The following is a 25,406-nucleotide window of genomic DNA, read 5'->3' on the forward strand; positions in this document are numbered from 1 at the left end:
GTTAAATCTATGACAGTGACTGTGGTGATACGTTGACTTTGTCCTTAAGCACCACAACAAGGCTTGAGGTCATGGATGAAATACATCTATTATTGAAAGCATTCACACAAAATGAGGTAGATACATTTTCCACAGGTTTGCGTGCCACTGATATTTGTTGTTGTTGTTTGCATTAAAGTTTTTTATTCCTTGTGTGGCACATGAGCTGAAAGGGCATTACAAACCATATTCTGGAAACCTTTAAAAAACAACTTTGGTCTTGCACGCTTGATTGCTTTGATTTTCATTTAATGTGCATATTCCTCCAAAACAGCTGAAAACTACAGGAGGCCATCATGGTTTTCATAGGGGGCGCTCTTTTCCTGCTTCCAGAAGAAATACTGTCCCCTCTTTTCCCTCTTGGCTTCCACCTTGCCTCTCTTCTCCGAGCACTCCCCTCTGTCTGGCAGGAGAGGGATCTGGAATCATTTTCCTCTTCTCAGATGCTTGCAAGGAGTTCACACGCACGCATGCACGCACGCAAACACATTAAGACACACACAGAAAGAGACAGACACACACACTGAATGGTCTCTTTGGCTCCCCAGGTACTTTGTAGCTTGACTGTCTACAGGCAGGACACATACTGTGGACTCAATCCCAGACACACAGACACACATACAGACAGACAGACAGACACACACACAATTGTATACTTGAATGCTGATCAAAATTTTCTCACATCTGAAACACAGCTGAAACCATCTGAATCCAAACTCATCCGTTCGACATCTCTCCTCTACTTTCCCTTGTCCAGGAGTCATTGTAGATAGTTTTTGGTATATTCAGTGCATCTCCATGGTGCAAAACATATTTCCTCCAAATGTTGTGGCTCCAACATGTTACAGAAAGCTGAGAGCAGGGAAAAGGAAGAAGGGAGTGAGGGAAGCTTATGGAGGAGGTGTGGGCAGCGTTTGACGAAGGGGATGCATCCGACTGTGGATAAACATCGCTGCTAGCTTGACAACATACGCACACATAGACACACTCTCACTTTCACACTCACACACACATGCACACACAGACACATCAACACTGCACGCACCCACCGAGTGTTTCATTGGAAATTTAAGACAACCTGTCGGAACTCCTGATCTATAGGTAAGTGTCTGTCTGCCGTTTGTTTTTTTGTCTGCTTCCATTTCCTCTCACTGCAAGGCAAGCAAAACTGGAAACATTAATTACTGTGTGTGACTAGTTGACTATTGTTGGTTTGAGTCATGACTGCGTAATACAAGTAATCTTTTGGCAATCTGTTGAGCATGTGCTGTGAAGTAAGACTGGACATGTAGGTGAGAAAGGCAAAATGCAGCATCATAGACATGCTGATTAAGTCTGATTTCCTGATGATTCAAACCTTTCCTACTCACTGCTAAGACTCACAGTGTATGTCCTTTTGTGGGCATTACCATAACCATCTACAGAAAAAAATTTATTTCTCCTTCTCATAGTCAGTGGTTTCATTGCAGAGACATAAATGCAAATGCAACCACCTGAACTTCTGCTGCAATTCAAACAGTGGCACAAAATTTCCATTCATTTAATCATTTATGAGGTCATGGTAAAAAGAAATTGACTGGCATTAAAATGGTTACCTTGTTTTACCTCACAAAGGAACTATTTTTATCTTGCAATGTAAAAGAATTCCTGGAAAAGAATTAGCGTATGAAGTATAAAGGTGTTATTTTTGTTTTTAAAAGGATATAGCAGCTATTTACTGTAGTGATGCAGTTGCATTAAGATGAGCTATGTGAGACATGAGACTTATGGAAATACTATTGGGCTTGAAAGTGTTTGGTAATAAACCAAAGTACTGGGCAAATTAAAACTCTGACCTGGTTGGTGGTGGTGCTTATGAAAAAATGTAAGGGTCCACCGAAACCATTAAAATATAGCACTAGGTAGATGTGAATATCGGTACTAAAGTTTACGGCAAAGCAATAATCATTTCCAGAAATTTTACTGGATGAGTGAAAAACAATAAACCCCATTTTATTTATAGTTCATATTTAGTGCACTTTAATTTTAAAGCAATCTCAAAGTGCTAACTGGCCACCCGTTAGAGACACCAGCATTGTAATCACTAGACCCCTGACCCTTTATTGTTAAATGTCAAGGTCAAAGCTTATTCTCTCTTTTAGAGTCTTTTAGAGCAAGTTTCAAAAACCCATAATACAGCTTCTGCCTACGCTTTTAATTAAAATGTGTCATACCCATGCCTGAGCCAAGACACACACATGATATAGATAGACATTTTATTGGACTTGACATTATAAAAGCCTGCGCAGTTGTACATTAGTAAAACGAATTCAACATGTAAAATCTGTTCTAATTTCAATCTTTTAACTTCATGTCTAATTTTCAGAATCGCATGGCTGTTTCCATGGTTCTCCTGCACTGTGCCATCTTGGGGCTGCTATGCATTTTTCCCTCTGCATCACCCACTGTTGTTGCTTACATGGAGTATGGTGGCATTCCTCTGTGGATTAACCGCCTGCTGGGCGAGCCCAGCGTCCTGAGCCTGCAAAACCGTATAGACCCTGCCTGGTTCCGAGCCAACAACCCACAGCCATGCCCCCAACAGTGTGACTGCCCCATCCAGTGGACCACAGCACTTTACTGTGACCGCAGAGGTCTGGCTGACATCCCTGACAGCTTGCCTGACAAAACCCAATACCTGTTTCTTCAGGTGAGAAAACCACACACAAAAGTACTGAGCGAGTTTTATGCTAACAATGGTCTTCCACTTACCCATGTGGGTTTTTCATTTCCCATTCACAGTGGCTGACCTCTACTGCCCTACACTGTACAACTTTTATTTGAAGTCTAAAGAGACAAAATGCTTTAGATTATATTTTCTGTTATTCCCAGCACAACAATATCTCGTCCCTGTCCTCCTCTAACTTGGCCAATATTACTGGGCTGCGTTGGCTCATCCTGGACCACAACCAACTAGAAAGCGACAAACTGGACCAGACCGCCCTGCAAAACCAAAGCCAGCTGTGTTACTTTTTTGCTAACTACAACCACCTGAGTTCAGTGCCCCGTCCGCTCCCAGCAGGCCTCAGGCAGCTGCGATTGGCCTACAACCAAATCAGTAGCATCAGTCCCAAAGCTTTCCAGAACCTGCAGAACCTAACGGTGCTGCTGCTGCAGGGTAATAAACTGAAAACAATCACAGGGGGACACTTCAAAGGTACAACCCTCTCTTTTTACTGGCTTTGTTCAGTGTATATGGCATGCTTAGTGAGAAAGGGCAGTGCGTCGATGAGCAGCTGTCCTGTACCTGTTCACATTAAGCCAAAAGGAAAAAGTAGTATTCAATATCTGAGTAAATAAATAACGCAATATTAAATCTAGATACTTCTGAAATGTTCAGCAAATGAAAACAGTTAGAATTAATTCAGCCAATTTTTCCCAAGTTGATGTTGGCGCTTGTTACTGAGCATTTATTCCCACTCTCAAACACTTTTGTGCCAGTCATTTTTGAATTTGTTTCTTTATAATTGTATCCCCTCCTTTTGTCTTTGCAGGTCTTTTCAGTCTGAATTTGTTGGACCTCAGTGGGAATCTGTTCTCATCCGTCCCAAGGCATTTACCTCCGTCCATCCAGCAGCTCTATCTGTCCAATAACTCCTTCACTGTGATGGATAAGGACAGTTTTGTGGGGCTTTTTAACCTGAAGTACCTCCGTCTAAGTCACTGTGGTTTGCAGAGCAGAAGTGTGCAGCCACAGCTCTTTAACGTCTCCAGCTTAGTGGAGCTAGACCTTTCTTATAACAAATTCACTACAATTCCCACAGTCCCCAGCACCCTGCAGTACCTTTATCTGGAGGCCAATGAGATACAAGGTGAGGTGCAGGTGCAGTCGCCTTTCACCTTGCAAGTGTTTCTGACTTTATATGTTGAAACGTATTCCCATACATGTACCCAGATTGATAGAGTTTTCAAGCAGTGTTGATAAGTTATTCAGGTAAACATCTCTGAAGGTGATGCAGAGAGGAGAAATGAGAAAAATCTGACAATAACTGTGAAGAAACTGTAAAGAATCATAGAGAAGCCTCCTCAGTGCATGAGGATCAGCTAGCAGCTAGCAGCTGAGATGAGTCAGGGAGGGAAGTGGAGCGAGAACGAAGGGATGGGAGGGACTCAGAGGAAGACGTGGGAGTAAAAAGGGAAGGAAAAGAGGGTGGAGGAAAGAAGAGAGGAGGGACTGAAAGGAAAGTGGGCTGGCAAAGAAGTAAGGAGAGTGGTATGAAAACATCTGTGATGGATTCAGTGGTAAGAGTACCAAATGAGCCAGAAGCACATGCTGTTCCCCTTTTCATTCCCCCTCTCTCCTCTCTGTCTGCTCCCCATCTCTCTAGCATTTTTTTTTTTTTTTTTGACAGGATTTATTTCATGATGAAGTAGTCTTGTAGCCAGGAGCCACATTTTGTTTCACATGACTGTCCAGGAGAGATGACATGGAGCCTCTGGCTTACAGGCCTGGCAAAATCAAAATCAGCTCTCGTTTGTCAGTGCATGATGCAGCAGACTGCAGGGCTGTGCACCAAAAAGACAGACAGACGGCCAAACACTTCCACAATAACACACACCTCATCGTCTAGCTAGCAGCCTTACAGCTACCACAGTTCCTGTGTGCCAAAGCCCGCAGTCTGTGCAGAGACTCTCCACTACTGGAAATGAAGTGAGAAAACAGACGAAGGTGTTATGGCTTCTTCTGCCCTCATTTTCACCACAGCACCTGCAGAGATCTAACGTAAAACGCAGGCCCAGTGAGAGAACCAGAGGCACATCTGCAGACTGCAGAGATAGGACAAGCAACTGAGGGCCTTCATCATGAAGAATTAGGCATGGTGAACACATTGTACAAGATGTGCGATCAAAGTTCTCTGGACCGCTTTACAATCCGCATTGTTTTGACAACCCGTCAGTGAGCAGATGGTTGTAATTTGGATGAATAATGTGTAACTAATATAATCTGGTATGTATATGCTTTCAACAGCCTGCCTTTTGTCTGTTCACCACAGAGTTCAATATGACCAGTTTTTGCAGAGAAGTGGGACCTCTGTCCTATTCCAGGATGAAGATCTTACGCTTGGACGGAAACAAGCTTTCCTACCAACACCTGCCATCTGATTGGGTCTTCTGCCTCCGAGTGCTTGAAAGAATTTACATTTGACTCCACCTAAAATGAGCATTACTGTATATGACTGTCAAAAAAAAAAAAAACATGACTGTTTTGTGAACTTGAAAAAGTCAGCCATAGAACCAGAAACCAAAGACCTTGGAAAGACGCCTTAGCTTGAATTTCTATGATAAACAAGTGTTAATTTACTGAAACGCCAAAAGCTCTGATCAAAACATTTCCCACACCGCAAGAGCATACTCATCGCACCCCAACTTTTCCAAATGCAGCTTGAACAGAGTTGGACATCTGTGTATTATTAGTGAATAGGAACATTGACAAACCCTCTCATTTCTGAATGGTCAGAATGATCTGTTGTGGTTTAAGTGAGCTGTCTTAGGCAAAGGGAAATATATATAAATGGCAACATTCAGTTGCTTTCCCTTGTTAGAATCTGACTCAGTTTGCTGGACAATGTTTAACAGTTGAATAAGTCCACGACTGGAGCCAGTGGTGGAATATGAAAATGCACTGACACATTGAAAGTCTTTAAGTCTCACTCTAAAAAAAATGTTTTCATAGCAAAACTAGGTTTTAAATTGACCTCAGTTTATCAAGCTGTTTCCCAAGTTTCTAAATCTAATATTTTATACTTTATAATAAAGGAATGTTCACAGAGCATGCAAAATATGAATGTAAAGGTGGCACAATGTATCAGTGATCTAATGATGTCCAGTACTGAAGGTTTAAAATGCTTCAATAAGAACTATTCAAACAAAGAGACTAAATCACATAAAGTCCACTTTATATCCTTTTCTTTTTAAGGCAAGAATTTACAATATAAATGAAAAATGCCCTTTGATAAGATTTTAATTTTTTCTTTAACTGATTCTATAACGGAATGAAGTGTGATCCTTTATAACATGAAAAATAACCACCCAGTCACAGCTTTTACATTTCCTCTAGTCTACAAAATGGACAGAGCAAATAAATGGTGTGTTTAAGAGAAAGAGACTGGCTATGTTGTGTTATGTTATGTCTGTTTTTGATACTGTGACATTTAGCTTTTAATGGTGCCATCATGGATTGTACCCTGGTTTACTTTATGTATGCGTTTCTGGACACTTTTTTTAAAGTCTGTTGTGTCATTATGGGGTGTGCCAAAAATATCGATTCATATAAGAATCGCGATTCTCATTTACTACAATTCAGAATTGATTTAAAATGTCCCAAAATCTATTTTTAAAAATGAAACAAATCCACAGGCGGTCTGCCTCCATTTTGTATGCAGGGTGTCCTGATGTCACCACGCAGCTGTTTCGGGAACATACAAGGTTTGCAAAATGAGGAACCCATGTTTCACTACACATTTTTTTTTTCTCCTTATAAAGAGACACTTGTATTTTTGTTACTTAAGCAATATCAGAGTCATTGTGCTCCTGTTTGTTCAAGTGAAGAGGACTAATGTTTATTGATCCCAACACAACACAATTTTCAATCATTACATGCAGAAGCATAACATATGTTACTCTAAAAAACAATGTAGGAATCTTTGCAGTTAACATTGCGAAAAATAATATATATATATATATAATAAATGTGAGAATAGTAGAAGTCTGACTCACTTTGTAAAATGACTGTGATGTTTATGGTTAATTTAATATGGTTGCTCTTGTTACACTGGCAAATTAAAAAAAAAAAAAAATAGGCTCCTTCGTTGTTATAAATGGCACCAAAATAAACAAAACTAACTAATTGAAAATGTGATAACTGACCTTTACAGTTTTTTTTTTTTTACATTTTATCTATATATAAAGGAGGAAAAAAAGAAAGAGCCTGTGTTGTGTCCCCTGTGGGGGCCTAACCCACGGATTGGCGAGTAATCTGGGGTTACCAAAAACATTAAAGATTAAATGTAAGTGAGTGTTTGAAAAAAATTTACTTTTCCTGTGGAAAATTAATCTTGAATGCACAATACTTTAGTCCAAATATAACTACTTACCATTAATTACACCAAGCCTACTGCTTCTAGGCTTGTATGTTTGTGTGTGTATGTGTGTGTGTGTATTTGAGTTTGCGCCACCATTACTAAATCCACAGCCATATTTTCCAGGTGAGAGCATGTCTTATAAATGCTATGAGTGTGTTTGATGGTCTGATCAGAGTCTTGCTATGTCTGGACACACTTTTACCAGAGCAAGGAGTCTATCCCACAGAGTTCCTTTGAGGGACGAGCATCAACAATAAAAGTCTGTGTAAGCTTCTCAGTGACAACCAGACAGGGGTGTACAGCTTAAGTTATGACGGCTGGAGAGAGGCTGAGCAAAAAGTGTCATCTGCTAAGAGACTTTAAACGAGACACTTACAGCCCCACTGCTACATTTGGACATTTGGAGAAATAAGCTTATCAACTTTTTTACTGACTTGTGTTCGCATTTACAGCTGAATAGTGTAGCAAACTCCTAGTTTGGCTCTGTCATCACCAGTCATCCAACCCTCTATTTGTTTTAGTATGAATTAAACAAAATGTTATAGAATGTCACTCAATAAGGTTACACTGGATTTTCTAATATTTGTACAGAGCCAAGCAAACTATTTCCGTGCAGTCATTATGCCAAGCTATTCCCAACTGGAAGCTGGCTTCAGCTACATAATTGTTGAAGAATGTGTTTATGAATTTCCCAGTTTGGGAACAATAAAGTAAATCATTCAGTCTATCTATCAATCTGACTATATTTACCAGATAGAAAAGTGACACGTTTCTCAAAATGTCAAGCTATTTTTAAAATTGTGTCTTATTTGACTATGGCTTTTACAGAGGTAAATGCCACAGGCGATTTCATGATGTTAATGGTGTCGTCTCATCTGAATGCCTGCCTTTATGAATGTGGTATTACCTCTTGTTCGGACGTCAAACTAATTTTTTCTTCTTGATTTCACTGTAGTCAGTGTTAGTGCTGTAAATCACTCATTATACAGTAAAGCCAGACCTTAGCTGCATTCCTCAGTTTCAGAGCCATGAGGCACAATGATCAAATATCAAGCACAGTTTTATTGGGAGAAAAAATTGTGGTACTTTAAAGAAAAACATTTTGAAATATGATATGTAGTTTGTATTAGTGAAGATTATTGTTTCTCAAATGCGTGGGAGGATGCAGAATTTGAGGCATTGCCAGCTGGCTTGTGTTTACACTGCAGGATGAGGCACTGCAGAGCCAGATGACATATGAACACCTGAAAGGCTGCCTGGCATGTCACAATGGAATGAGCCACTGACTGAAAATACTTGACATTTAGTCCTTAATAGTGGACCGTTTATCCCTAATCATTATTTCCATCACAACGTCCAGACTCACTGACTCTGAGGAGGATAAAAAATGAAAAATTAAGATGTAAAATATAACTAGTTGTCACGGTTTCATTTCAAGGAAAACACCTCCAAGAACTACTGTTTATAACAGATCAGCTCTACTTCTCTGGTCTGAAACCTCAAATCATGAGTTTTTTTTTTTTTTTTTTGTATGAACAGAAGAAAACTTTTATTCATCTTAGTTTTAAAGCTATTCATACTTCGGGGATTATACTTGCACTCATAAAAAAACAAAACAACACAAAGAAAAACTCTGGTGGACTCATTAAAGCTCTGGTCATTCCTCTCCTCTGAACGAAGCTTTGCCTTGGAAACCACTAGCCAAAACAATATGCAGTGAAGCTCCCTGTGGTGTCATAATACGTAGAAACATAGAGCAGCAGAGCTCAGGTCTCATCACATATCACGACCCTCTTCCTGTAGAAATATACTTTGGGTACAAACTCTTTTGAGTGGACTATATCCACTGCTGCCATTTGTCTGTATTCCCACTATCAAAAGTTCTTATCCAAGAAGCAGGAGCAAAACAATGTTGTTGTAAACTTGTTATATAATGGAAGCATGTGTGGCCTACGTGTGAAACTGGTGATTCATAGAAATTGCTGTGGCACTGCTGTAAACAACAATATTCACTGTAAAGCCATGAAAGCTGATAAATGTATCTAGATGGTATAAAAGGATATGGTTATATTCATGACATGATTGCATCACATTTGTGCTTCAACTCTCTATGCTGACATTCTGCTCTGTCACTCCAAAGTCCCGATGTTATAGCTGCTGAATCATCTGTAACTCTGTTCAATCACCTAACCCCAACCCTCAGCACCACACAACCCTTAATATATTGTCTGTCCCAGTGCAGTGCCTCTGTCTGTTTCATAAACTGCTGCTCTGCCTCTCTGTTTCTGAAGTCAGCTCACGCAGAGAGAGCTGTGTGTCTACTACTGTCTACTTGTCACCTGATTCTCCAGTTCCTCTCAGACCTATAGTGTCTCAGTTCTTTGGAGCTGGGGTATGTTTGTGCAGAAGGAGTGATGGAGGTCAGAGTTGGTCTGAGTTTTTATGGCTTTGATCTCTGAAGCAGTCTGTGACCAGGGAGAGTGGGTGGGATCGGTGGCCATGCTGCTGGTCCTCATCTGCCGGTATACACAGAGTCCAGGTCTGGATGTGAATTTCCCACAATCCTCTGGGCTGTCTCACCACCCGGGCCAAGTCCTTCCTGTCTTATACTGTGCAGCTGGCATGCCATGAAGTCACACAGAGACAGAGGGTGCTTTCAGTGGTGCACTCACCAGGAGCTGAGAGGGGAGTCTGGCTTGGGTGAGCTTCCTAACAAACAACACCCTTTGCTGTGACTTCTTCACCAAGTGGAAAGTGTTGTGGACTCCCAAGAAATTGATGTTGTACAACTAGTCCCTTTGAATGAATTGTGACACAAATTCTGTCCTTTGGGTAGCCCTGTACTCCACACTGATCTTCTTAGGACCAGGTTTCCATCCAAACACCAGTGAACCAGGTAATGGAGCTCCTCGCTGTAGTGACTCTCATCATTGTCCTATATGAGACCGTGGTGTTGTCATTTAGTGAATTGCAAGTTCAAATAGCAGTTAAAGTTAAAGACACAATTATCTGACAACACCAATTATTTACTACACCTTCAGCAACTATGGAGAAAATAAACTGCAGTAACAAGACTCAAAGGCCATTATATCCTCCGTTTAACTATATGTTGGACTCTACCAACTCCAGAAGGAAATATTTTTAACTAACTAACTGAAAGTGTCCTGCTCATACCTGTAGGAAGGCCAGTAAGTAACTGGTGCTGTCAGATATTTGTGTCATCTGGGACTGTGATAAAGATGACAGGTGTTAAAAAACACACACACACACACACACACACACAAAGAAAACAACTAATGAGTTGTACCAGCAGAGGGATGTTGTATTTGTTATATTTTGTATTTAACTGCCTTATTACCTTTTCTTTCTTTGACATTTATTTAGCAGCTTTCTGGCAAAATTAGCAGCCTCATCTGCCAGTTTATCCTCAAGGTAGGCTGTTGGAATTATAAAGGAAGTAAGACTTGGAAGTATTGAGGGCTTTTGTTGCTGTATCATGTATGACCAGAGGTCCAGCTGGCAAAGTTAGCAATAAAAAGAGCTTCTATTTTCTTTGAGGAGTGAAATGCAAGATGTGTCAGAGCTCTGACGGTTCCACAAAATATAAAATCGAAAATTCATGTCTAACAAATAAGCATCAAGCAAAAATAGCTAAAATGCTGGTGGACCACTTGGGGAATTCATACGTTAGAGCGTTAGACCTCCCAGCTGTGCAAAGAGACTGTTGCTGGGTGGAGAAATCATCTCTAAATCCATAGCAGACTTGTATGGTACTTCTGGTTTTGGCTAAATGACCGTGGAAGCTGTTAGTTTCATTTACAGGCCTGTTTACAAGCAAGAATGGGACCTCCAGTCTTCTCATTAGACACACAGACACACAGATGCTGATTCTGCTGTCTTGTGTTTCCCCCCAGGTCTCAACACAGTTTCTCCTCTTTTATGGAGTCATGAACACTGACAGTGTGGTAAGTGTGGTTGAAACTATTTATCGCCAGAAAGAGGACACCCAAGCAGCGACTCAATTTAAACACAACTTCAGAAATAGGAATCGGCACAAGGGTTGAAAAGTGGAGGATGACTCGTAATCATCCTCCTCGAGACCAACAGACTGGACTCATCAATTTTTTTATTTATTTTTTTATTTTTTAACATTAGACATGACATGGAACATAAGCATAAGAGACATATAACGATTTAGTCTATAAACACCATAAGTCTGAGGAATCGTCATAATAGTGAAAGGACCATTTAGGATATAATTTGTCGAAGTTTTCCCACAGTCTCTGCATCGCCAGATGATTTTCACAGAACCATGTTTCTGCAGCTGACAATGCAATACAACTCTGGGCTGAATGGGCAGTTGTGGTCTTTTTTGTTCTTGATATCACGGGTTTGCTAACCTAACATGTGCAGAGGTAGGGGAGGCACAGGAATGTAGCTGGCTGCATGTGTCTGACTGGTTAAGGGTGAAAGAAGAAGAGTTCAGGGCCCAGCCTGCATGTTGTATGTGTGAGCAATGTGCATTGCGTGTGAAAAGAGAGCCTGACAACTTATGGGAGTCTGTATTACACATTCCATATTTCATTGAGTACCAGTTCAGTGACTCATATGTGAAACACATGCAGCTGACCCAACATAATATAGACGAGCGCATACACATTCACATCACTGTAACTTATACCATGAAGCATATGGGCAGCTCCCTTTTGATCAAAAAGAACCCATCTGTGTCAACATCAACATCTCTTCTTCCTATGCAAGATATTAGGTGCACCCATGCATCTCCAAAAGCGGAAGGAGAGTTTGAGTCGAGGTGAAGACCGTTATGCAATATTGATTTTTGCCCTGTAATCACAAATGTCTTTGACTGATTAAGCATACTTATACCACTGGTCAACTCAATTGTAGATAACTGAAAAGTCAAAATAGCCTGTAGTGTTGCCACTTCATCAAAATTTTTCCCTTCATTTCTGCACTTTTTTTCCCCCCAAAAAGAACTACAAATAAACATAGAGATTATGGGTTCTTGTTATTGGCAGGCACCTTGCTGCTCTACAAAAAATTCTTCCAAATTCACAGAGCCCCGACTCCATGATTGCAAATATATTGTCATGACATACTCGCTTATTGCTAAAAAAGGCTAAGGAATAACTAAACATAAAACTCACAGAACAACTGACAGGAGGAGAGTGGGAGCAAGGGAGCAGGAGAAAGAGGGAGAGAGAGACTATCAAGAACTCCTAAGCTAAGAAACTAGTAGATCTGCATAGAAATGTAATCTACAGAGACATCAGCAACTAGATGTTGGCTGCTGTGTGAAAGACAAAATTAAAAAGCAATTCTTTTGAGCCTGAGACTTTATTTGAGAGTGTCCATGTAACAACATAAGCATAAAGCAATAAAGTTTTATGGTAGTTTTTTTTCCCCAGATGACATGTTTAGAAAATTAGGATTTTAGCATTTCAGAGCAGCAGCTAAGAGATGTCTAAGAATAGACTGTTAGCTACCATGTTGTCTTACTGCACCATATCTCAGTCACTATTTCAATGTTGTTGGGGTCTTAACTGGCAGAACACAAATATGCTGCAATGATGTTGGTTGTTCAGAGCACTTCCACAACAATTTTAACCAGTTCATCATGACCACATGTCCTACAGCCATACACTTGGACCTGGAGTTAACCAAGTCTTTTTTTTTAATCCAATGTGTTGAATGTCTGCTAAGCCTGTCCCTGAACAGTGACTGTCCCTCACCACATACACAACAGTGTCTCACAGCTTTGTGGAGTTTTCACAACATGTTGAGGGATTGGGTCTGAGGCTGTGGTCAGATACTATATGTAATACTCAATAACTAATATGAGCTTCAAAGCTACAAACTTTTTTATCATTATTATTCTTTGCTACCTAATGGTTAAAAACACTGACCTATGTGAGAAGCTAGCATCATTATGCTTTCTGGCATGTTAGTGCGAACAATATATAGACAGATATCTTCCATCAATCATTCTCCATCATCTAAGTGCAGTGTGCTGTGAATTGAGCCTGGTTACACACCTTTCACATCTACACAAAATAACAAAGGTCGAGCATTTCACCTGTGAAGAAAAAAGGAATAATGACTAAAATGCATGTGTCATGAAGTCATGGCACCGATTGTAACTGAAGCTCCTGAGACTGTGCACAAAGAGTGCATGAAGCCTGTCTAAACAGTTTAGTTTAATGGTTGAGCTTTGATTTGGAAATGTCCACTGTCCAGGTGGTTTCCTTCTACTGGGACGCTTAACAATGAGCTGTCTTGAGAAAGCACTATTTAGTTAATAGCACATGTTGTATACTTTTACACATGATCTCATGCTTCTCGGCCTCAGCTGCCATAGGTATTGTGTAGGAGCTGCAATTTGTGTGGCTGTCAGACGGCACTTTTTAGGCAGTTTGCCTTAATGGAGGTGAGTGTTGTGTTCCAGCTATGTCGACATTAGCAAGCAGCAATGATGGGTTTGGAGACAATGTGGCCTGGTGAAAATTTTTTTTGCCAGTGTTATGACAGAATTGTTTTCTGTGTGGCTCCATAGATAAATAAAAGGCCTTCCAATTACCCATCAGGATAGCATGCAGCATCGTGTTTTTAGGCAGATTCTTGGTGAAGGAGCTAACAACAAAACACGAAAAGCGAGCATGTCTGCATACTTTATTTTTGGCTGATAAGATAAGCATTTTTTTGGCCTTAGCCAAAAAATACTTATCTTAAAAGCAATGTAGGGAAAAATACCCTACATTGCTTTTAAGTGGAAAAAAGTTATCCTGTCATGATTGATACAATAGGGATATGCTTATTTATAATTATGATGATGATGATTATTATTTTCCTGAGAAATATTTGGATGTGCATGAAGAGTGTCGCAGTGACTGGCAACTTTAAATACTCGGCTTTTATTATTGTTAACTATTTTCAACTTTGGTGTCTAAAGCTATGGATTTCTCAGTTGACTTTGGAAAAGAAAAAGTGGGCGTGGCCTGCAGACCCCTGGGGCAGTATAGACAGTGCGAACAAGCTATAATGCTATAAAACTGATTACAAAGAAGTCTGTAAATGTTGTAGAGTACCAATTTACATCTTGCTGTGTTTCCTCTGGGAACATTTCTGTGTGAAACTCTGTGTCTCCTTAAAACCAAACAGCTCAATCACCCAGATCACTCTGAGGATGACAGAACATGCTGTTCTTGGAAAGTTTTCAGCTTATTATACACAGAAAGTCATTTTGGGCTTTGGCCTGAGCCAGCCTCGCTCTGTGCATATGCCTGGAAAGCTTACAGCTGTAAAAATCTGCAAAATGTAATAGTAATGAAGAGGACTGCTACTTAAACATTTCCTGCACAGGTTGTCTGCCACCATAAATCCCTCTCTCCTTGAATCAACAGGTTGAATTCAGCCCTGAAAAACAAGAGCACTGACATCCGACCATCTCTCTCCAGAGTCTCCCTCCAGAGTCAGGCCAAGCAGTTACATTCCACGAGACATGTGACTCAGTGCTCACATGCAAAACTAAACCACTGCTTTAATCTCAAAGGTTAGTGACTGTCTCAGCTCAATACACAAAGAGAACATGATACAGTACTAATTCCTAAAATGACTGACATGACTGACCAGGTGACCACTTCTTAGTCCTCATAATACCATAAATGTTATCACAAATTATTTCAAAGAACTGGATTCACTTTCTTCAACTAATGTGGCATAGAAACACAATGTACTTTCTGACTGGTCTTCTTTGTTCAGACTTTCCAATTTTCTCTGTTAGCCATCTCTGTAGAGGCAGATCTACAGCCACAGTATGAGTCTGTCGCATTTAGCATCAGTTTAGTGCCAACAAGAAGCCGACCATTTGTGGCAGACCACCTCATTCAGAGAATCATCTTTGCTTTTTTAAAGGTTTTGAATATGCTGCTCTAAATAAATTCCAGATGACATAACAATATGGACATGTAGTCATGAAACACACTGTTAATGAGCAGCTCTTTCCAATGATGTCATCCCTGCAAAGTATAAAAACTCTCACAGAGAAATTAGGCTGCCACAGTGGATCAGAGGAGCTGATTCATTCTTGCAAGCTTCTCTTAAACACTAGCAGAGGAGCTGAAAGAGACAGCAACCAACCCAAAAAACTGACGCATTTATTAACGTTCACATTCAAACTTTTGCCATGTTTGTTGAAGTATCCTGAGTTGGGACCTGCCTGGTCCAGATGTTCGGTCCAGCTGAGCTTAGTATGGTATTGACTGAACAGGGAATAATTGTGAAAAGAGAAAGAACATGAAGCAAAGTGAAAGGAGGAGCCACACATACGTACATGTGTGTTTCAGACCTTTGCCCACATGTGTTTGCCTCATTATAGTTTGGCTGCAGCTCATTCTGGAGGAATGCAAGGCTGCAAACACATGTCCAGCTTCTATCCCCCAGTGCCATATAAGTGCACACAAACACATGTATATAGAGGTTCCACACTTCAGTATCAGTATGCCACAGAGCCCCACTTCCTGTTATGACCCCCAGCACACACATGCGCACACGGACCCACACCCACACACACACACACACACACAATGTCTCAGCTGGACCTCAGTAATCAGACCGTTTCAGTTTACTGATGCTGGACACTTAACTGACAGAGAAAAGATGCCATGGAGTCAGCAGAGAGATGCTGGTAATGAAAAACATATGGCTGGATCTCAGTACACTCATCTAAACAATAGCAGAGTGGGTGGGAGACAGAGAGTAGATGCAATTGCAGCTGGGCTTTCCCTAACAGAGGTCCAGTGTCTACAAGATCTCTCAAAGACTTCTGACACAGAAACACATCTGCCCATACATAAATATGCAAACAAACCCATGCACCTTTGTTTTTTTGTCTTTTTGACACAAATACCCCCATGCTCTGCTGTAACAGAACAAAACAATAACAATCTGTGTCACAGTTAGGACACATGAAAGAGTCTGTGGTCTTCCAGAAGGAACTAAGATTAAATCTCTGGCCCCAGGCCGAGCAGAGGGGGAGAAAGAACCACTGTGACCTTCAGAGGGAAAGAAGCCAGGGAACAAACCCAACAGGCAGGCTTGTCCACCCAAGGAGAGAGAGAGGAAGAGAAAGAGGGAGGGGAGAGTTAGGGATGGGGAGAAACAGACCGAGAGAGGGAGGGGTAGGACAAGAGTGAGAGAGGCAAAGAGGCGAAAAGGCACAAAACTTGTGATTTGACAAAAGAGGGCAGGTACCAGAGGCAGGTAAGAAATTTTGTTGTTTCCAGTGGGGCCGTTTTTCATGAGGGACGACGAATAATATACAAATCAACAGGAATGTGTTGCTATGTGAAACAGAGAGAGCCAAAAAGAGCAGTGTTAGTGTGTGTTTTTGGACCAAGGGGGGATCCTGGCACTGGCATAGCTGGACCATGCTGGTGTGTTTCTATAGAAACACTGTGCCATACAAAGTGGTACTCTCCTCCATTGAGTTGCTGCACACTTCCACTCTGTTTTTCTCCATTCCTGCACACTCACCTTAATTCCAGCCTGTTCAACTGGGGAGTGAGCAGAGCTACTGCTGCTGCTGCTGCTGCAGAAACGTTGAAATAGCTTCAGTTGTGATTATAAAAGCATGCCTGCGGCTCACTTTGGTTGGTGCAGAAGGATCCTAATTTTTCACAGTTTATCAGAAGAAGCCTCTGGATTCCTGCATTTTCTTTTCTTTTTCTTTTTTTTTGTTTTGGTTAAAGGAATTTTAACAATTTGGCAGTGAAGCAGCAATATAAAACATTTCATCTTTACAAATTCAGATGGACAATCTTCTCTGGGTAGCGCCCGCCCCCCCCCCCCCCAAAAAGAAAAATGAAAAAATTAATATGTACTAAAAAACATCTCAGGCATGCATTTCCCCCCCAAAAGTCCAGGCTTTGCTGCCTATATTATTATGTTTAAGTGGCTTGCACAGTAAAAATTCCCAGAAAACACTGGTCAATCTAGGCTGAGCTGGCTGATCAGGACAAAGACAAAGTGACGACAGTGTCCAGGCAGGGTGGAGTATATGCAAATAATTATTACATTTCTATTCGTTAAGTCTTTTTGTCAGTGCAAATTCCAACTTTTTCACTGCATATCCAGATGGACCTAAATCTGCTTTGTATTTTTTTTCCCCCTCATAGTTGCCACACCCACATGAGGAAACATTTTGGCACTAATTCATGCAAAGTATCAGCTGTTGATAATAATTTTAAAAAGAGGGAACATTTTTCTATAACTGGCACATTTCCAATGCAGAACTGAACCTGCATGTGTATCAACTCTTTTTTTTTTTTTTTTTGCATAAAATGCACTTCCTTAATATATGGAAATGAGTCATCATGTGTCAAAAAAATTGTGGGTTTTTATATTACATATTTAGGTTGACTCTCACACACTTTGAATGATATTTAGAGATATTTTGCAGCTGTGTTAATCAGCCACAGATGTTTTTAGATATCTTAAGTTCGTCTGTTGATCTTTGCTCTTCATGACTCTTACTAGTGTTTCTTCTAAGCAGTGTTAAAAACAAATAACAACAACCAAACAAAAAGCCAGAAAATGTGATGAACTTCAAAGAGCTCATCAAGGATATTGTTGCATCAAAGATTTTTTCTTTGTCTTCTCCTCAAGAATAAGAATTATGATGCATTCTAGGGCTGCACTTAAAGCAAAAAACAAACAAACAAACGAAAAAAACCTAATCCTAATTGTTATTATGTGAAATTGTTATCAGTGAAATGGTCATTTTTACATTTTATTTTCACTGACTATATATATATACACACACACACACAGACACTTGGATCTTGTACCAAGCAAACATGTTCCCTTATACCAGGAGAGTGAAATTTGGAGGCCAAAGCATCTCTGTAACACCACACTACTTTACAGCTTTTAGATATTGCAATTAGGACTATTACAGATCTAATAATATTTCAATTGATTGTGCAGCCAAAATACAGTCTGAATATTATATCATATATATTACATAAAATAATGTCTGCTATCCTAAATAAATAAGAGATTTGCCATTGTTTGTCAAATTTTAGAACTAGAAATCAGCATACTGGACAAACTCCAACAGCAAATGAAGATTTAGTACTATGACTGAAGGCAACATAGGGTAGTTAATGTATTTTTGTTGGTTCAGTTTATTATGTCAAAGATTATAAATGCCTGGCATGTGGAGATTTGCTGCAATAATCTCTGAAACTGCAATAAATGCAATTCTCACGCTGATATGTATCAGATTTACTTATAAGGTCACAAATAATAAACCCAATGAATTAAGCATCTGACTTTGAGTCTTTAGTTATTTGCCAGACTGCTTGTCATGACAACATCAGCTGTAGGGGGGAGAGGCACTGGCTGTGGTGGTGAACAAGGACCTGGGAGGCTCTGAATGGCTCAGAGGGAAAGGGAAGGGCAGTGCCAGGGAACACTGTCAGAGAAAAGTTCAGATATGTTTTTCCAGGCGGGACATATTCTGGCTCGAAGCCTCATTCCTGCCCTGTGATTCATGTGTGATGTTTATCAAATTGGCCGGATGCTTTCCTAACTGCAGAAAAGTGATTGGAAAGTAATAGTACATTAGTAGCAAAGTGTTATTTTGACAGCTGTGTGGGGACTGTTTACTGCAGGCTTATTCTGATGGGGTACAATGCACAGTACAAAGAAACAAATGCACACAGTCAGACATCTGTAATCTAAAACTAGAATTAAGACACACAGCCAGTATAGCCATTATTCCAATTTGAAAAAGTGAATTTGGTAAATTAACTAAATGGTAAATCCTTTGTGATCATAAGTCAAACATCTCAGAATCAGTGTGTGTGTGTGAGTGAGAGAGAGAGAGAGAGAGAGAGAGAGAGAGAGAGAAACTATCACTCTGCCAGAGAACATGAAGGTCATTTCATTTTACACAAATGAGCTAAACTGATATAAATTGTAAACACCTGTGGCACAGATTTTAAGCCTTAAATCAACTCCCATTTGCTCTCCTGATGAAAAATTTGGGTGTTTGTTGTATGTGATCATTTTGTGTTCCACCAGGATGGTAATGCCACAAAACCTGAAATCTAAACAACTCTGAGAGAAAAACTCACACTCAAAACATATTGCTAGTGAAAACAGTAAATGCCAAAATTGTTGCAACATGTAGCATACGTCAGACAGATCCTCCAGAGTGACCATGGGATTTGGTCTGGTTTCCTTTGGGCCTTTCTTGGGTCAAAGGGCTTTAATCTCCGAGTCTTAAAAGTTTCTCCTCTTGCTCCCACTCTGGAAAAGTGCAAATAATAGAGCCTTTATCCCCAAACTTTTCCTGTCCTCTTCCTCATAAGTACTAATTTCCTGTATAAATCTCTTCCCCACCTACACTGGACCTAGAGAAAATTAAACAGATCACTCTATCTTAGATTTTTTTGTAAGTCTAGGGCTTCCAGATCATAGAATTTTCCATTCTTGCTTATTCTTGGTACTCTTATTCAAGCGCAGCCACTAATATTGTACCAATAACAGACAGGGCCTACTCACTTGTACAAATATTAATAGTTCTCACTCCAACAGGCCACTAAATCATAAATAGAAATATTTCAGCTATTCTTGTGTAATAGCAGCAGCAGACAGTAAAATTTACTGTAAAAAAGTGTTGTTAAACTTCAGGGAGCAGAGTGTAGTAGGTTTTGGTTCACAATGTTACTGTACAATCAGTGTTTTCATGGTTGAGGTCAAACAGAAACCTGCTTGATGTTTATCTTGACACTAACATTTTAGCCATTTAGGCCCTATCACAGCACAGTTTGAGCAAAAACCAGCAGGGCTTGTGAATATTTTTGCTGCAAGTGTAACACATATTACCAATCCCCTGTCGGTTTATGAGCATTCAAAATATAAACAGTTGCATGCAGAAGTTTTCAGTGTATTAAGAAACAACTGTCTTGGTCTGCACAGAGCCTCTAAACGGATACTGATCAAGGTAGCTGGGTTGGTATCCTCTTGAGAGTCATCACTGACCCAGAGCTCACACACAGAGAAAAACACAGAAAAAGGACCAATGCATTCCAGCTGTTGAAACTTTCTCCAAGGGTGGAATTAGCTGACCATATTGGCTAGCCTCCAGCACCCTGTGACCCGGAAACGGATAAACGGATAAATGAGCAGAACCAAAATCACAGTTGTATGCCTTTCTCTATTTACTTAAGTTACACAAAAATTACTTATTTGCACTCCTTTGTAGGACAATGAAGGCCGGCGTGGGACTCTTCTCTGCATTGGCTCTGTTCCTCCTGATGGGGGCAGTGTTCACCCAGAGAGTTCGGCCAAAGAAGCCCACCAGGCGCCCAGCCACTACCAGGAAGCCTGCTGTCCCCAAGCCTGCTGTCCCCAGGCCTGCTGTCCCCAGGCCTGCTGTCCCCAAGCCTGCTGTACCCGCAGAGCCCCAGGAGCCCACAGACTTTCCCCCTGTCATCCTGGGTCCACCATCCATGTATCCTGACTGTCCCCGAGAGTGCTTATGCTCCCCAAGCTATCCAAACTCTCTGAACTGTGAAAACCGGAACATCCGTGCGATCCCTGTCGTCCCATCCAGAACTCACTACCTGTATCTGCAGAACAATTACATCTCAGAGGTGACGGCAGAGCCGTTCGTCAATGCCACTGAGGTCCGTTGGATCAATTTGGCAAACAATCGCATTCACAGAATAGATAAACAGGTAAGAGAGTTTCCTCCGTTTAGTATTCATGATTTTAAAATAACTTGAGTAGAGCTAAAACTTCTGTGTCTCCCATGCAGGTATTCGAAAAAATCCCATCACTGCTCTACCTATATGTGCACCGTAACCAGCTAAAAGAAGTCCCTTCAGGTCTCCCAGCAAGCCTAGAACAGCTCCGTCTCAGTAAGAATCGCATTTCTAAGATCCCTGCTGGTGCCTTCAATAAGATGGGGAATCTGACTCTGCTCGACCTGTACCATAACCAGGTATACCTCTCTCTTTAACTGTACCTTTATGTATATCTTACCACACTGTGTTGTTGTGGTATGAACAGTGGCAGGGTGCTATATTTTTCTCTGAAGCATATACAATTATCTGATCTGATTTTACTGTGTGTACTCTTTCTCTTCAGCTGAGTGACAGTGGCTTGGGAAAGAACTCATTCAAGGACCTGAAGAGCCTCATGCAGCTCAACCTGGCTCACAACACCCTAAAGAAGATGCCTGATGGTGTACCTGGTAGTCTCATTCAACTTTTCCTGGACAGAAACCGTATAGATGACATCCCAAAGCAAGTATACCACTAAAAAATGGTCACATTGCCAATGAGTGCAATCCTACACAGCATGTTTTGGCAGACACTAGTTAAATGTTGAGCCTTACATTTGTTTTGTTTTTTTCATCCCATGTTCAGAGACTACTTTAAAGACTTTGCTCATCTTGCATTTGTGAGACTGAACTATAACCAGCTGAGTGATAAAGGAGTTCCCAAAGCTGTCTTCAACATTTCCTCCCTTTTGGACCTGCAACTAGCCCACAACCAGCTTGCTTCCATTCCTCTCTTCAACGGTCACCTGGAGCACCTGCATCTTAATCACAACAGCATTGAGAGTAAGTCCAGCACCAGCTTCAGTATATGTGATAAAATTAGTCAAGACAGATCAACAACACTAATCTTTACAGGACATTAAGTGTGCTTAAAGCTGCACTGGTCAATAATCACATAAAATGGTACAAGGTGGTCACAATGAAAAACCTGACTCCTGTCCTCAGCTCTATGGAGCATTTTAGCATATTTAAGCTCATTTTTTCTGTTTTCTGGCCCACAACAGTTTGGATTCATAGTCATAGCTCCTATCAACTGTGTTTCCAAATGTAGTGGGAGGATGTTTTCGATAAAAAGGTTGTGACACAGTATGGTAAGTGCTTAGTAACAATATTACGTGATAGCATTTCTAATTTACTGACTGGGACCAAGTTAAATATGAAAGCGCAAATTTACTGGTAAGAAAGTCTCTGAGCTGTCTCTGTGTCAGTGTAGGCAGCTGCTCAACATAGCAAATGTTTACTTTTATGGCCTTCAATTGGGCAGAAAAATCAACTAATCTGGCTTTAACATTGGGTTTTTAAAAGCACCAGATGATGGCGTTTCACTTAATTTTAACCTCTACCTAATTCAGTGTTAATCTTAATAAAAGGTGTAATAGACAAAACAAAGCCTTCAGTAGAGATGTCAACTAGAGTTACCATAAAGGGCCTTCAAGCTCTTTTCAAACCTTATCTCCTGATATAAGTATCTGTTTCCTGTAACAGCATACTTAAATTAGATATTGTTTGGCATCACTTACTGTGTATTCAAGTTCTGCAGAAAACTCCACATTCATGGCTGTGTGTTTTCCCTCCAGGCATCAACGGCACCCTGATCTGTCCTTACAGCTTGCAGGCTGATCTGAGTGATTACACCCTGGCACCCAGACTAAGGTAGGTAGCATTATGTCACTAATCCTTTGATCAAGTAGTAGTAGAAAACAAGCGGTAGTAATACAAGGAACTGATGGGTTTTTAAAAATTGTGTCATAGAAATGATTGTAATGAATGTATTGCCTCAGATACCTGCGTTTGGATGGAAATCACCTGAGCCCCCCCATCCCTCTGGATGTCATCATGTGCTTCAGACACCTTCACTCAATTGTTATTTAGGAGAAACATGACTCGAGAATTGGGAGCATGCACACACACACGCACATATACACACAAACAAACACAGACAGAGTTACTGTGCACAGGATGAATTGAAGGCAAAATATGCTCAATGAAGTATCAGGTATATCCACCCATACATACTGCAGTGATGGAAAGAGGGATTCCAGATGAATGGGAAAAAAAATAATATTTTGACAGATGGATTGTTGCCAGATTCAGAACTGGTGTGTCCTTTGAATCTTGGAGAGGATATGCTAACATTTAGGAATAGTTTTTTTGTATGTTGTTTGTTAGTATATTTGCAGTTTTTTGTTTATAAAATAAAACTGTATAAATCCTGAAAATACAGGTTCATTGACAGAGGCCACAGATACAGAGGGTAGTTATGTTATTTACAGATGTGATCAGAGTAGAGCTGCCACCAATTAGAACAAACACACTTGCAGTTCATTTCAGAAGAACCCATTTAAAACATAACTACCATGTAGTTGAAGCTGTCCCAAATCTGCCTGTGATTTTCAAGGTACTGTAAAAATGCCCTTCTATTCTCTCCATCCTTCGTCTTCTGTATATTATTCTTCTGTATAAAGACGTTCTGTACAAATTATGGAAAATAAAACTTCTTCTTTGATCATTTCAGAATCTTTATTGTCATTGTGACACTGCAACATTGCACAACAAAATTACCAAGGACCAGGAATGAGTGGAGGAATGCAGGGCAGAGGCTAGAAAACATTCTGCGAACCCATAGAAGTTGGCTTCAGAGGATTTGCAGGAGATTCTTTCTGCAAGGTCCCCACTCAGTTGGGCGTCACAGGAGCAGCCAAGAATAGGGCAAATCAATCTGCCAGTTAGGCTGCAGAAAAGCCACTAGGTGGCTTTGGTTAAAGAGGGCTGGGTCGCCTAGGAGAGGGTGTATATTGTGTAACTTGGAGCACCTTATAACCCCAGGTCACAAAACTGATAATGCATCCCAGTTGAACACTCAGGAACTTTGATTTTTCATGGAGTTTTTGTGCACTAAGGCACAGTGTTTGTGAGGGCCAACATACAGGCAGCTCATGACCGCATACATTAGTATTATACTGGTTCATTATATATTAAGGAAAACCAACACTTTTACAGCTACAGAAAATTTACATGAAAATATTATTACGTATGAGTTAACAGACCAGCACGAAAACACACAATCCACTATTATTATTTTACTGAAATATAGCAGTTCTATTTAAGGACTGGTACAGAAAGACAGTTATGGCATGTGCTAAAGGGTAAAAAAGAATGGCAAATGTGAGAAATTGAAAAATAAACAACTAGGCCCTTTATGATAGCCAATTTACATCCGAACTTTATGGTGCCCAACCATCAAGGAAGTCCTCTGGGGTAACTTAATAGCTCTGAGAAGCTGATTAACATGTTGCACTAACACAACTCAGTCTCAGAAAAATATAATTCATACTAAAGCAATAAAATTTTAGAAAGATGTTAACCACAGACACATTAGATAAGTAGCTGCTGCTGACGCCTTCTTGAGTTAACAATTGCTGTCTGCTATTTTTGACAGCAGACACTCAAAATTACAGAGGCTCTGATTGGACAGCAGTCGTGGATTTGGACACTACCATGGCCCCTAGGAGGAAATTCTGCACTTCCCTTAAGTTATTTTTCTAGAGACGCTATGGATTGATTACACTTCAATATAATAACACAGGATATTCCAGTTTCCATTTGACTTCCCTGCTCATGATTCATCCAACTACAAGTAAATTTTCAGCAGTCATCAAAAGTTTACCTGGCCAGACATGTGGGTGAGCTGGTCTGGTAGGTGTTTCCGATCAGGACTTGTCTGACGGGAGTAGGATCTCTGACAAAAAGAGCACTCTCCACTAGGAGCAGGAGGAGGTTTTACTTGCTTTTTATATCTAAACATTAATGGGCAAACATGGCAACTGATAAATCTGACATAATTGGTGATGATGGAAAACATACCAATTTTAAACCTAGAACAATAGATCAACACATTTTAAAAACTCAGAAGAAAAATGGTGGAGTCAGCATTTTGTAATAACAAAGAGCAGAACACATTTACATCATCATCATAAATTATGATATGCTAATGAATGACTCAGCAAATAATTACACATCACTGACACTGAATACATATTTTCGATGACCACACTTCACTTCAAAGAGGAGGAAATCTTTGACAATTTCTTTTCCCTTTCCCTTCAATTTGGTATTCAGACATCACCTGGAAGTTCCTTTAGTGACAATGCACTTCCTTCTCCTGGAAACCAATTTTTTCAGGAGGTTGTGTGTAAATGCGCAGGTGCATGCATGAATATGTTTCTGTGCAATACCTGGTAAAATCCCCCTGACTCCAGTATAAAAGGACACAGCATTGACACAGAGAGACACAACTTTCTCAGGACTCATCCACTGAGTAACACACATACACACAGGTGAGTACACAGGTGAGCTACTGGTTGTGCTGATGG

At 40.4% G+C, this 25,406-nt stretch overlaps 2 protein-coding genes across 2 annotated transcripts; both read left to right on the forward strand.

The window, feature by feature from the left end:
• The first annotated feature begins 749 nt into the window (after positions 1-749).
• Positions 750-5,325, forward strand: LOC115043871 (lumican). Its single transcript, XM_029502631.1, has 5 exons — positions 750-1,140; positions 2,405-2,728; positions 2,911-3,235; positions 3,573-3,890; positions 5,073-5,325. The coding sequence occupies exons 2-5, from the start codon at positions 2,411-2,413 to the stop codon at positions 5,222-5,224; spliced, it is 1,113 nt and encodes a 370-aa protein (XP_029358491.1). The 5' UTR covers positions 750-1,140; positions 2,405-2,410; the 3' UTR covers positions 5,225-5,325.
• Positions 5,326-16,344: 11,019 nt separating this feature from the next.
• prelp (proline/arginine-rich end leucine-rich repeat protein) lies at positions 16,345-23,544 on the forward strand. The gene is made up of 7 exons (XM_029502221.1): positions 16,345-16,439; positions 20,452-20,926; positions 21,007-21,192; positions 21,339-21,496; positions 21,620-21,816; positions 22,611-22,686; positions 22,815-23,544. Exons 2-7 carry the CDS (start codon positions 20,456-20,458, stop codon positions 22,903-22,905), a joined length of 1,179 nt encoding a protein of 392 aa, XP_029358081.1. The 5' UTR covers positions 16,345-16,439; positions 20,452-20,455; the 3' UTR covers positions 22,906-23,544.
• The last annotated feature ends 1,862 nt before the right edge of the window (positions 23,545-25,406 follow it).

This window comes from Echeneis naucrates, chromosome 5 (genome assembly GCF_900963305.1).
Source record: "Echeneis naucrates chromosome 5, fEcheNa1.1, whole genome shotgun sequence".
In the NCBI taxonomy this organism is placed as follows: domain Eukaryota; kingdom Metazoa; phylum Chordata; class Actinopteri; order Carangiformes; family Echeneidae; genus Echeneis; species Echeneis naucrates.